Raw genomic sequence first — 13,839 nt, forward strand, 5'->3', positions numbered from 1 at the left:
ACAGAAAACTCACAGCCCCAGCGAGACACGCCTCAGCCGAGGCAAGCCGTCAGGGGATGCCTGGGGAGGCCCCCAAGTGTCTGCCAAGCAAAGAAACCAGCACAATCCACAACTCCAACAGAAAACTCACAGCCCCAGCGAGACACGCCTCAGCCGAGGCAAGCCGTCAGGGGATGCCTGGGGAGGCCCCCAAGTGTCTGCCAAGCAAAGAAACCAGCACAATCCACAACTCCAACAGAAAACTCACAGCCCCAGCGAGACACGCCTCAGCCGAGGCAAGCCGTCAGGGGATGCCTGGGGAGGCCCCCAAGTGTCTGCCAAGCAAAGAAACCAGCACAATCCACAACTCCAACAGAAAACTCACAGCCCCAGCGAGACACGCCTCAGCCGAGGCAAGCCGTCAGGGGATGCCTGGGGAGGCCCCCAAGTGTCTGCCAAGCAAAGAAACCAGCACAATCCACAACTCCAACAGAAAACTCACAGCCCCAGCGAGACACGCCTCAGCCGAGGCAAGCCGTCAGGGGATGCCTGGGGAGGCCCCCAAGTGTCTGCCAAGCAAAGAAACCAGCACAATCCACAACTCCAACAGAAAACTCACAGCCCCAGCGAGACACGCCTCAGCCGAGGCAAGCCGTCAGGGGATGCCTGGGGAGGCCCCCAAGTGTCTGCCAAGCAAAGAAACCAGCACAATCCACAACTCCAACAGAAAACTCACAGCCCCAGCGAGACACGCCTTGAAGAGATTAATCTAATTCTGATATTTTTAATGTATTGTCAAATTATTTGAAAAATTTAGTAGCCTTACTATTTCAAATTTTTAGCCCTCTAATTATTTTCTCTAAATTGGTTTCTAAACTAATTTTGATGATTGGTTCTTCTATCAAAATAATTAAAAAGAATTAGCTACATTAAGCATCTTCATTCTTCATGGTAAAAGGATTGACACATGGGTCACCCAATAAATAAGATGTTTATATATGTATTTTTAATCAGGTAGATAATATAATAGCTTGTTTTATTTGTATGTATTAATAATGCATTTTGAATATTTTAAAGCCTTTTTAGTACCTTAACATAATTATATAATTCTGCTTAGAAATACTAATGTGGTCAGTTATATAAAGAACTTTCTGAAAGGAATTTGTCCTGCTGTGAGATTGCCGACTGGGAGGAAGCTGAAGGGACCTGTTAGCTTTGTGGCCACACATTCTTTCTAACTAATGAAACCCACTGCAACACGCAGAAAAAGTCATAATATGAGCATGACAATGAGGAAACCTCGCAGGCACACACTATGAACAGAGAATGAAGATGATAGCTCTGATGACCCAAAAAATACTTACCATCTGGTTAACTTCTCAGATAAGGAGTTTAGAATAGAAATATGGAAAATCCTCATGGAAAGCAAAGAAAACATTGCTCTAGATGAACAGAACACAAAGACAGAAATCAGAAAACTCCAAACTGAAATAACAGATCTGAAAAACATGGTAGCTCAACTGAAAAACTCAATGGACAGCCTCTACAACAGGGTAACATCAGCTGAGGACATAATCAGTGAATTGGAAGATTAAATGAAGAACAACTCCATACGGCAAAAGAGATTGGAAAAGAACCTTAAGACAAATGATCAGACTATGGAAAAAGTATTCAAGGAATGTGAACAGATGAAAATAGAAGTCTTTGATAAACTCAACAGAAACAACATTAGAATTATTGGAGTCCCAGAGCCCCAGGAAGGAGATCCCCAGGAAAAATCAACAATCAAAGACATCATCACAGAGATACTCCCAGAGCTAAAGACTGCATGCAATTAAATCCTGCATGACCAAAGAGTACCAGCTAAAAGAGACCTGAAAAAAAACACCCCAAGACACATCCTCCTTACAACGATGAATCACACAGATAGAGATAGAAAACTGAAAGCAGCAAGATCAAAAAGGGAAATTACATTCAAAGGAGCATCCTTAAAACTTATAGCATACATGTCACAAGAAACTCTCAAGGCCAGAAGACAGTGGTGGGATATTGTGACAAGACTGAATGAAATGGATGCCTCATCTAGAATACTGTACCCAGCCGAACTCATGTAAAGGTTTGAAGGAAGGATACAGATATTCACAGATAAACAACAGCTCAGAAACCTCACAGGTGCAAAACCATCCTTAAAAGAAAAACTAAAAGGTCTACTTTAAGACAAGACAGACCAACAAACACACCAAACTTATACACAAAGATGACATTAAATCCCATGACAATCATCTCCCTCAATGCCACTGGACTAAATGCACCAGTTAAGAGACAGAGTGGCTAAATGGATCAAAAAGATGAATCCAATCTTCTGCTGCCTACAAGAAACACACCTGAATAGTCAGAACAAACATAGACTCAAAATCAAAGGCTGAAGGAAAATCATCCAAGCAAACAACATACTTAAAAAAAGCTGGGGTGGCCATATTAATATAAGACAACACAAACTTTAGACTCAGAAAAGTTGTAAGGGACAAAGATGGACACTTTGTACTAATCAAGGGATATGTGCAACAATAAGAAATCACACTACTAAATATGTACGCACCCAATGAGAGACCAGAAATTTATCTAATACAATTATTGACATTTTGAAAGAAGACAACAATAGTAACACAATAATTGTGGGAGACCTCAATGTGGTCTTGTCAATACTTAATAGGTCAACCAAACTGAAACAACAATATACTAATATACCAACAAAAATATACTAGCTCTGAAAAGAGAAATGGGAGAAAGAGGACTAGTAGATATATATTGAACACTCCATCTCCAAAAACCTGGAAACACATTCTTCTTCAGTGTACATAGGTCATTCTTCAGGATAGATCACATGTTGACACATAAAACATACCTCCATAAAACAAGAGGATAGAAATTTTTCAGGCTACCTATGCTGACCACAAGGCTCTGAAATTAGATGTGAACTACAAAGGGACACAGAAGAAATACTTTAACAACTGGAAATTAAACAGCCTGATACTGAACAACGAGTCGGTCCAAGATGAAATCAAAGAGGAAATCAAAACTTTCCTGGAAAAAAATGCCAATGAAGACACAAACTATCAGAATCTATGGGACACAGCAAAAGCAGTATTGAGAGGAAAATTTATAGCTTTACAAGCATACAACAGGAAGGAAGAAGAGGCATACCTAAACAGATTAATAATACAGCTTTTAAAATTAGAAAATGACCAGCAAAATTAACCAAAAATAAGGAGACAGAAGGAAATAACTAAGTTGAGAGCAGAAATCAGTGAAGTGGAAACACAAAAAAAAACAATCTGAAAAAAAAATCAACGAAAGTAGAAGTTGGGTTTTTGAAAAAAGAAAAAAACAAGATTGATAGGCCATTGGCAAAACTCACAAAGAAGGAGAGAGAAACTTGATAACCTGTATTATAAATGAAAAGGGGGAGATCACTACAGATATTGCAGAGATCCAAAGGGTAATTAGAGACTACTTTGAGAAACTCTATGCCACTAAACATGAGAACTTCGAAGAAATGGATAAATTCTTGGACTCTTATAACCTTCAACGGTTGAGTAAGGAAGATGTAGCATATCTAAACACCCCCAATCACTATTGAGGAAATTAAAATGGTAATCAAATGTCTGCCCAAAAAGAAAAACTCAGGCCCAGATGGATTTGCTAGTGAATTCTTTCAAAGCTTTCAAGAGGAACTACTACCAATCCTAGCCAGGATCTTTCATGAAATTGAAAAAAACAGGAACACTTGCAAAATGCTTTTATGAAGCCAATATCACCTTGATACCAAAACCAGACAGAGATGCTACGAAAAAAGAAAATTACAGACCAATATCCCCGATGAACACAGCTGTAAAGATCCTCAACAAAATCCTGGTAAATAGTATCCAATGCCTCATCAAGAAAACCATTCACTACGATCAAGTAGGTTTCATCCCAGGAATGCAAGGATGGGTTTAACATCCATAAAACTATCAACATAATACACAACATCAACAACAAGGAAAATAAAAATCACATGATCATATCAATATACGTAGAGAAAGCATTTGATAAGGTCCAACAGCCATTCTTGATCAAAACTCTCAGCAAGATGAGAATGAAAGGAACCTTTCTCAATATAGTTAAGGCCATCTACCACAAGCCAATGGCAAATATTATTCTCAGTGGAAAAAACTAAACCTTCCCTCTAAATTCTGGTTCAAGACAAGGCTGTCCACTCTCACCACTCCTATTCAACATGGTACTGGAAGTACTTGCTATAGCGAGTAGGCAAGGAAAAGATATCATGGACATCCAGATAGGAAAGGAAGAAGTCAAGTTCTCACTGTTTGCAGATGACATGATACTCTACTTAGAAAACCCTAAAGACTACCAAAAAGCTTCTAGAAACAATAAATTCATACAGCAATGTGGCAGGCGACAAAATTAACACAGAGAAATCAATGGCCGTTTTATACACCAATGATTATAGGAAAGAAATGGACATTAAGATAACAACCCCGTGCTCGCTTCGGCAGCACATATACTAAAATTGAAATGATACAGGGAATTTAGCATGGCCCCTGAGCACGGATGACACTCAAATTCGTGAAGCGTTCCATATTTAAAAAAAAAAAAAAGGAAAGAAAACAACCCCATTCACATTAGTGCCACACAAACTCAAATATATTGGAGTCTACTTGATCAAAGACGTGAAGGACCTATACAAAGAAAACTATAAAAAACCCTGCTCCAAGAAATAAGAGAGGACACAGGAATTGGAAACGCATACCCTGCTCATGGATTGGCAGGGTTAACATCATTAAAATGGCAATACTCCCCAAAACATTATACAAATTTAATGCCATCCCTCTAAAGATACCGATGGCATTCTTCAAAGAAGTGGATCAAACACTTCTGAAATTCATTTGGAACAATAAACACCCTCGAAAGCTAAAGCAATCCATGGGAAAAGAAATATGGAAGGCATTACTTTCCCCAAGTTTAAACTGTGTTACAAAGCAATAGCTATCAAAACAGCATGGTATTGGAATAAAGACAGACCTTCAGATCAGTGGAGTAGGATTGAGTACTCAGAGAATTTTCCCCAGACATACAATCATCTAATTTTTGATAAAGGAGCAAGAAATTCTAAATGGAGCAGGGAAAGTCTCTTCAACAAGTGGTGTTGGCACAACTGGTTAGCTACTTGCAAAAAAGCGAACTTAGACCTTCAGCTAACATCATGTACGAAGATAAAATCCAAATGGATTAAAGACCTTGATATCAGACCTAATACCAAAAGGTATATAGAACAACACATAGGTAAAACACTCCATGAATTGAGACTAAAGGCATCTTCAAGGAGGAAACTGCACTCTCCAAACAAGTGGAAGCAGAGATAAACAAATGGGAATATATTAAGCTGAGAAGCTTTTGCACCTCAAAGGAAATAGTGCCCAGGATACAATAGATACCCACTGAGTGTGAGAAATTATTCACCCAATACCCATCAGATAAGGGGCTAATATTCAAAATATACAAGGCACTGACAGAACTTTACAAGAAAAAAAATCTAATATCATCAAAAATGGGGAGAAGAAATGAACAGACACTTTGACAAAAAAGAAATACAAATGGCCAAAGGGCACATGAAAAAATGCTCCACATCACTAAGTCATCAGGAAGATGCAAATCAAAACAACTATGAGGTATCATCTCACGCCACAGAGATTGGCACACATCACAAATAATGGGAACAAACAGTGCTGGTGGGGATGTGAAGAGAATGGAACTCTTATCCACTACTGGTGGGAATGCCATCTAGTCCAACCTTTATGGAAAATGATGTGTAGACTCCTCCAAAAACTGGAAATTGAGCTCCCATATGACCCACCTGTACCACTCCTAGGAACCCTAGCAACTCAAAAATACAATACAAAAATCTCTTTCTCACACTGTATTCATTACAGCACTATTTACAATAACCAGACTCTGGAAACAACCAAGATGCCCTTCAACAGATTAATGGCTAAAGAAACTGTGGTACATATACAGAATGGAATATTATACAGTAGTTGGGGGAGATGAAGTTATGAAATTTTCCTATACATGGATGTACATGGAATCTATTATGCTGCATGAAATAAGTCAGAGAGAGAGAGAGATGCAGAATAGTCTCATTCATCTATGGGTTTTAAGAAAAATAAATGATATTCTTGTAATAATTTTCAGAGACAAAAGAGAGGAGAGCTGGAAGTTCCAGCTCACTACATGAAGCTCATCAGGAAGAGTGATGAGTGCAGTTAGAGAAATAACTACATTGAGAACCATCTTAACAATGTGAATGAATGAGGGAAGTAGAAAGCCTGTCGAGTACAGGTGGGGGTGGGGGGTGGGGAAGAGGGAGATTTGGGACATTGGTGATGGGAATGTTGCACTGGTGAAGGGGGGGGGGTGTTTTTTACATGACTGAATCCCAAGCACAATCATGTTTGTAATTAATGTGTTTAAGTAAAAATATTAATTAAAAAATAAATTTTTTATATTCAGCTCAACACACTAATTTTTAGAATAAATCCTAGTTTGTCTTAAATATATGATTTACTTAATGTAATATTTATTCTTTTTGTCAGTATTTACACTCTTTTCATTGGTGGATATATGTGCTTAGTATTTTGCTTAGGTTTGGTAATTATTATTTCTTGCTTAAGAAAATAATTGCCTTATTTTTAATACTGTGGACCAATTTTGATAGTATCGAAATTTTCTGGTGTGTAAAGGTAATTTTACTTTTTGTTAATAGCATATGTAAAATTCTTTGAAAATTTCAAAGATTTTTCAGTTCTGGTTATTGGGTAAAAAAAGAAGTCGGAAGGGGCTACAACTTTTCAAAATACAAAAGTGAATATGGATAAAAAGGACTCAGGAGGAATAAAAAGAAGTTATACCATTTTAAAAACACAACAACTCTAGAAAATAAGAGCATTATTTATTTTTATCACTTTAATTGATAAGTGCCTCTTTTTTCAACCAGAAAACATATCTGCCTCAGCAATTTCTTGCACTTAGGATTTCTCTTTTTGGGGTTACACACCTGTTTTGTCATCACATAGCTCCTCCTCTTTTCCATTCTCCTTACTGGTGACGACTTTGGAGTTTGTTCTGCTGGATTTAAGTAACTCTTTAGCTCCTAATGTGACTTCATTTTTGTAATTTCTTAAATTCTTTGTAGTTTCTATTTCTTAGCTCATATGCATGGTTTTTAGGTGACTTTTTTTAGCCTTCTATTTGAGACTTTTTAAAATTTAGGTGAGTATCATTATCTTCTATGAACCTAAAATTTTGTCACCCTATTTTGGAAAATAAACTTACGGAACTAAAACCTGCACTCATTAAAACACTGCAGTTCTGTTTGTTTTAGCAAATATGTTAGTTACTTCATAATTACAAACAGCACGACTATAATATAGAATACATGTGTTACTCCCAAATGTTCCCCCTGTACATTTATAACCAGTGCCTGCAATAATTACAATAATGTACAATACCAAGAGTTCACCCTGAAACTCAAATCTATTTGTCATTATTTTGGCGTAGGGGTTTCCAATTTGTTGCTCAGCTAGTCAGGGGCTTTTCCTGGAAATTCTCAGCCAGTCAGGCTGGCAGTTTAATGTGTGATACCAAGGACATGGTGCTATTGGGGACACTGTGGTGCTGGGGAATACCCAGGCCACCCATCAGTCTGGAGCCTTTCTGGAACATGCCCAGCATGCTGGGAGGGTGGTCCCAGAGTTTCATCTCAGTGATTCTCAGGAGACCAGGTGGTGCTGTGAACTGAACTAGAGATGCAAGACATGTGCTTTAACCCCTCTACCATCATTCTAATCCCATCTTTTCCTAGTTTTGCTTTTCCCAGTATATAAGTGAAAGAATATGCTCTATAGCCTCTTTTGTCTGACTATTTTCATCACCATATGTTTTTGAGACTTAGCCATATTATTCCATATGTTCAAGACAATGGCAGGGAGTTTTGCAAAAAAGTGCAATATTTTAAAGCAAAATTAAAAAGAAGTTCAGATAACTCCATGGAGTATGTCTTAAGGATTTATACTTATATTATTCAAACCTCTAAAAAGTCTTTATGTCCTTGTCCACAAAGATATATTTGTATTGTCTTTTTCATTTTAGCTTACTTGATGGGCGGCATTAAATTGTGTTTTTTTTTTTAGAATTCTCTGGATGATTAATGAAGTGGACTGCCTTGTCTCATACTTTTATTATTTTTGAGTATTTTGTTTTGTGAAAAATTTGGTAGTAAACATGTATCTGTTTTTTGTTGTCTTAAATTTCTCTTACTGTATAGTGTTTTATGGATATCATCTGTTGTTTATTGCCTGTGGTTTTTAGATGTAGGGTTTGCCTTCTTTCGTGCTTAGTGATCTTTGATTGTACACCTTGTACATCTGTAGGAAACCTGAGTGCAAATATGCCAACCTTGCTATCTCAGGTGCAGGGAATCTCACTGGCTACAGACCCTATTCAGTTTTCTTTTACACGATTCAGAAAGGTTCAGGTTGAATTGTTCTTTGCACTCTGATTGGCCAACTTAGGTTCATGATAGTTTGTTGCTCTTGGCATATACCCTGAGAGTAAGACTCACCTTCAGGCCATACCTCAGGGTTTTTGCATATAGTTTTAGGTGGGAAGGAATGTTATGTGGCAGAAATGAGGAATGTTTCTTTACTATTTTCAATATTAAGTACAAGAATAAAATAATTTTTGCAAAAATTTCAGAATACTTAAAGGATTAGACATCTAATTGGATATAAAAAGATTGATGCTACTTTGTAGCTCTCAGATTAAAATGTATTAAATGCCATATATATTGTAAAGCTAATTTTAATGTAAAACAGGAAATATATCTCAGAGGTCTTGTAACTCAAATGTTTCAGATAAGTTTCAGAGAAGCTGAATGATTTAAACAAGGTTATTCAGCTGTTTACTAGTAGAGACTAGAAAAAACATGCCTTCAGGTATTTCGCCCATAAATAGTGTTGCCCTGTAATTACCCTAAAATTATTGTCTGTTATTTATTTAGTCTATCATTTACTTTGTGATAATATTTTAAAAGTATATATTTCTTACAGAACTTATAATAAGTTAGAGTTTCTTTCAAATTCTTTAGTGTTAATTTGAAATTCTGATGATCAAGCTCCAATTTTGCCTCTATTTCATATAATAAAAAAATTAATACGACATGTTATTGCTAAACTAATAGGATGAATATTTCCTTTAAAACAGACTCAAAAGAGAATTAGACTTTTATAAGGATGAGGACATGCAGAGCATATATGAATCTCTCCAAACAGAAATAGAATTTTTGGAGTTGGTAAGCCATCATTCATTCCTTCATTTCTACTCAGCGTTCTTCACATATAGATAAGGATTGTTTAACTCTACTGCTTGTCATTGGACTAGTATTTTGCCCTTCACATAGATTTCTGCTAGATACAAACAAACAAACAAACAAAAAATATATATATAAATCTAGAAATGTTTGAATTTCTGAAGAGTTATGTGTTAAAATAGCAAGTCATAGTCAAAGAAATTTTATGATTTTAGAATGTTTTAAAAAATCAGAGCCTGACCTTCCAACATTTGACTGATGCTGTTATCACTGGATTAATGCACTAGAGTTTAACTATCAGAATGCATTAAAGCATTTTTGTTTTTGATATAAATTATGCTTTATTATATATTATATATAATATATATATTATATTATATATTATTATATATTATTTTTAAACTTTCTTATTATAGATTCTTATGATCTCAAGAACTTTGAATTCAGTTATTATGAACTTATTTTTTGGGGCTTGTGGTAGCACTTTACACTTGATGTTAGCCAAAAGGCCAAGAAGCGATGGTAGCACTTTAAATTGCTTTTATCCTCTTTAGTTGTTTGTAAATGAACACAGCATTAGCCTTTGCTCTGTTTTAATAGGAGGCATATATAACAAGTCTTAAAGTATGCTAAAATGTGTTTTGATTTAATATATTACACTGTTATATATTTATATTTTGTAAATATTTTCTAGTTTGAAAATATTATAATAGGTTGTATTAGGGTTTACATGTTTTTATTTTTGGGATTTTGGGTCACATCCAGCATCGCTCAGGGTTTACTCCTGGCTCTACGCTTAGAAATCGCTCCTGGCAGGCTTGGGGGACCATATGGAATGCAGGGATTCGAATCACCATCTTTCTGCATGCAAGGCAAACACCCTACCTCCATGCTATCTCTCCGGCCCCAGGGTTTACATTTTTTACAAAACATTTAAAAGTAAAATTTAGAAATGCCAATTTACCAAATTTACATAAATTTTATATAATTTCTTTGTTAAGAATACATTTTCTCATGAATATTTATTAATGTTTCTCTTCAGACATTGGCACAGAAAGAGCTTCAGAAAACCACTAAGAATTGATCTGCTTTCCAAGATTTGATCAAAGCATCTTAAAATCAATTCTTGGTAAGAGATACTTGAAGGATATGCATTAGAATAGATCCTTGTTGTCAATATGAGGTCTAGAATGTTCGAAGTTGTTAATATTTAGAACTGGTTTGTTAACACTTAAAAATAGTATTTTGTCTTCTTACTGAGGGTCCCTGCGTTGTTTGATTTTTCTTTTAAAATAAAGAAAGGAGTAGTAGACCCTGTGAGTTTGAGCTTCTAATCCCTGACTCTTATACTGGTCTCTGCATTCTGACATGTCCTCTTGGTTACACCTTACCTTGGTTCCAGTCAACCACATGTAGAAAGAAATATTCAGATTATTGACCCAATGATGAGGCTTTCCACCAGAAAAGATGTGACTTTCATTGAATCTTTAATCATGTCTGTTGACAAATATCTTTAGGTTATTGCCTCTGCAAAAGCCACATTTCCCTTTAAAAAAATTTAATTCTGAGGGGCCCGGAGAGATAGTACAGTGGCGTTTGCTTTGCAAGCAGCCTATCCAGGACCAAAGGTGGTTGGTTCGAATCCCGGTGTCCCATATGGTCTCCCGTGCCTGCCAGGAGCTATTTCTGAGCAGACAGCCAGGAGTAACCCCTGTGTGACCCCCCCAAAAAATTAATTCTGGTCTTTTTCCTAGTAGTTGATGCCCGTTGGTTTTCTTTTTCTTTCTTCTTTCTTCTTTCTTTCTTTCTTTCTTTTTCTTTCTTTCTTCTTTTTCTTCTTTCTTTCTTTCTTCTTTCTTTCTTTCTTTCTTTCTTTCTTTCTTTCTTTCTTTCTTTCTTTCTTTCTTCCTTCCTTCCTTCCTTCCTTCCTTCCTTCCTTCCTTCCTTCCTTCCTCTTTCTTTCTTTCTTTTTCTTTCTTTCTTTCTTTCTTTCTTTCTTTCTTTCTTTCTTTCTTTCTTTCTTTCTTTCTTTCTTTCTTTCTTCTTTCTTTTTTCTTCTTTCTTTCTTCTTTCTTTCTTTCTTTCTTTCTTTTCTTTCTTTCTTCTTTCTTTCTTTCTTTCTTTCTTTCTTTCTTTCTTTCTTTCTTTCTTTTTTCTCTTTCTTTCTTTCTTTCTTCTTCTTTCTTCTTTCTTCTTTCTTTCTTTCTTTCTTTCTTTCTTTCTTTCTCTTCTCTCTTTCTCTTTCTTCCTTTTTCTTTCTTTCTTTCCCTCTTTCTTTCTCTTCTCTTTCTTCCTTTCTTTCTCTTTTTTCTTTTTTCTCTCTCTTCCTTTTCCTTCCTTTCTTCCTTCCTTCCTTCCTTCCTTCCTTCCTTCCTTCCTTCCTTCCTTCCTTCCTTCCTTCCTTCCTTCCTTCCTTCCTTCCTTCCTTCCTTCCTTCCTTCCTTCCTTCCTTCCTTCCTTTCTTCCTTCCTTCCTTCCTTCGTCTTTTTTCAACCTGGCAGCACTCAGAAATCACTCCTGGCAGGCTTGGGAACCATATGGTATGGCGGGAATTGAATTGTGGTCTACTCTGGGTTGGCTGTGTGCAAGGAAAACACCCTACTGCTGTGCTCACTCCAATTTTCTTTCTAATGCCAATTGTGCTTAGCTTGAATGAAAGTCGTTCCTTCTAAAAGATACATATTCTCTTTACAAACACCAGGAATCATTTTCATTGATGGCCTGAAATATTGCAACTGAAAACAGCTTATAACAAACTTGGTATTGCCACCAAATACTGAATATCCTATATCTGCTATTAAGACTCCCGACTAAAAAAGAAAGGTGTATGTATTTTCACTAGTTTCTAAAAAAATGTGTTGAACTTATTCAGGAAAGTTCTTGATTTTAAGTAGGTAGGTAGAGGAACAAAACCTACTTGGAGATCTATTTCAAAGTCCTGTATTCAAGGGCTAAGAGCCTGGGAGGCAATATATATAGTAGGATGCTTGACTTGTATGCGGCCCACCTCGATTTTACTTCTTTTTTTTTTTTTTTTTTTTTTTTTTTTTTTTTTTTTTTTTTTTTTGGTTTTTTGGGCCACACCCGGTGACGCTCAGGGGTTACTCCTGGCTATGCGCTCAGAAGTCGCTCCTGGCTTGGGGGACCATATGGGACGCCGGGGGATCGAACCGCGGTCCGTCTCCTAGGCTAGCGCAGGTAAGGCAGGCACCTTACCTCGAGCGCCACCGCCCGGCCCTCGATTTTACTTCTTGAGTCCTGTCAGTAGTGATCCCAGAGTGCAGGACCAGGCAAGAGTAAACACAGAGCATCTCTGGAAGTGCTCCCAAAACAAAGTATCATGTGCAAAATTTTAGGATCATGTTTATGTTTGTGGTTGTACTTGATTTAATTTGATATGAAATATGAGCTGTTATCAGATATCTGATGATGTTGAAGTCTATCTTGTTTTATAGCCTTACATTTTCAATTAGCAAAGTTTAAATTCTCCTTTGAAGTTTGTGACAATTCAATCTACTTAATTTGCATGGTCAGAAATTAGTTTTGTTTAAATTTTAATAGTAAATTTTTTTTTCTTAAAAGAAAAAAATTTAGTAGTACCAGGGAATTGTAACTCTATTTCTAACTCAAATATCTAAAGAGAAATATTTTTTAGTCATGAATCAGTTCTCTTGTCTTAATACATTTTGTGTACCCACATCCTAAATTTGAATTCATGTAATTATTGTTAAATTTGTAGTATATTTTTAGTTTGTTTTTTTTGTTTGTTTGTTTGTTTTTTGTGGGGGATACACCTTACAGTGCTCAGGGCTTACTTCTAGCTCTATGCTCAAGGATTACTTTTGATGGGGCTGGGGACCATAATGGATTTCAGGGATCAAACCTACGTTGGCCTTATTCAAGGCAAGTACTGTGCCCTCTGCACTATCTCTCCAGCCTGCGTAGCATTACTATTAAAATGTAGATTGAGTTAATGGATAAAGCGTTTTTTACTTACCCATAATTTCAGTTCATTATTGGTTTTGTAACTAAAATATTAATGGAACTAGCAGGTTGCCACTTCTTTGCATAACTAACCACAAAAGTTCATACACAGGTTGAACTCACTGCTCCAAACTGTCCTTTCATGTGAACATCATACAGAATGTCTAGATTAAAGATTCAGTCATGGATTAGGATTCATAGGAGTTAAATTTGAATGAAAAAGACTCAGTATTTCCATTATCTCAAAATGCATTTTTAAAGATCTAAGCTTCTTTTCAAACAATCAAGTGAATCATTAGTTTAGCTCTTCGTGCACACTAATACTGAGCCCTGCCCATGTGATGCATGTCACAATAATGGGCCTGTTCAAATCAGCATAATCAAAGGAATAAGTTCATGGAACAAAGGAAATATAACTCTCAGTAGGAATCATAGTGTATAAAACG

The 13,839-nt window shown here is 36.4% G+C and overlaps 1 protein-coding gene and 1 non-coding gene across 2 annotated transcripts in view; both read left to right on the forward strand.

Moving 5' to 3' along the window:
- CCDC172 (coiled-coil domain containing 172) overlaps window positions 1-10,493 on the forward strand; it is a 78,317-nt gene extending 67,824 nt beyond the window's left edge. The window contains exons 7-8 of the mRNA XM_049790438.1: window positions 9,304-9,391; window positions 10,452-10,493. Of these exons, the coding sequence (XP_049646395.1) occupies window positions 9,304-9,391; window positions 10,452-10,493 (130 nt within the window). The remainder of the gene's footprint in view (window positions 1-9,303; window positions 9,392-10,451) is intronic.
- Window positions 4,523-4,628, forward strand: LOC125995434 (U6 spliceosomal RNA). The gene has a single exon (XR_007490965.1). It is a non-coding gene; the product is annotated as a U6 spliceosomal RNA (small nuclear RNA).
- Window positions 10,494-13,839: the final 3,346 nt, after the last annotated feature.

This window comes from Suncus etruscus, chromosome 17 (genome assembly GCF_024139225.1).
Source record: "Suncus etruscus isolate mSunEtr1 chromosome 17, mSunEtr1.pri.cur, whole genome shotgun sequence".
Classification (NCBI taxonomy): domain Eukaryota; kingdom Metazoa; phylum Chordata; class Mammalia; order Eulipotyphla; family Soricidae; genus Suncus; species Suncus etruscus.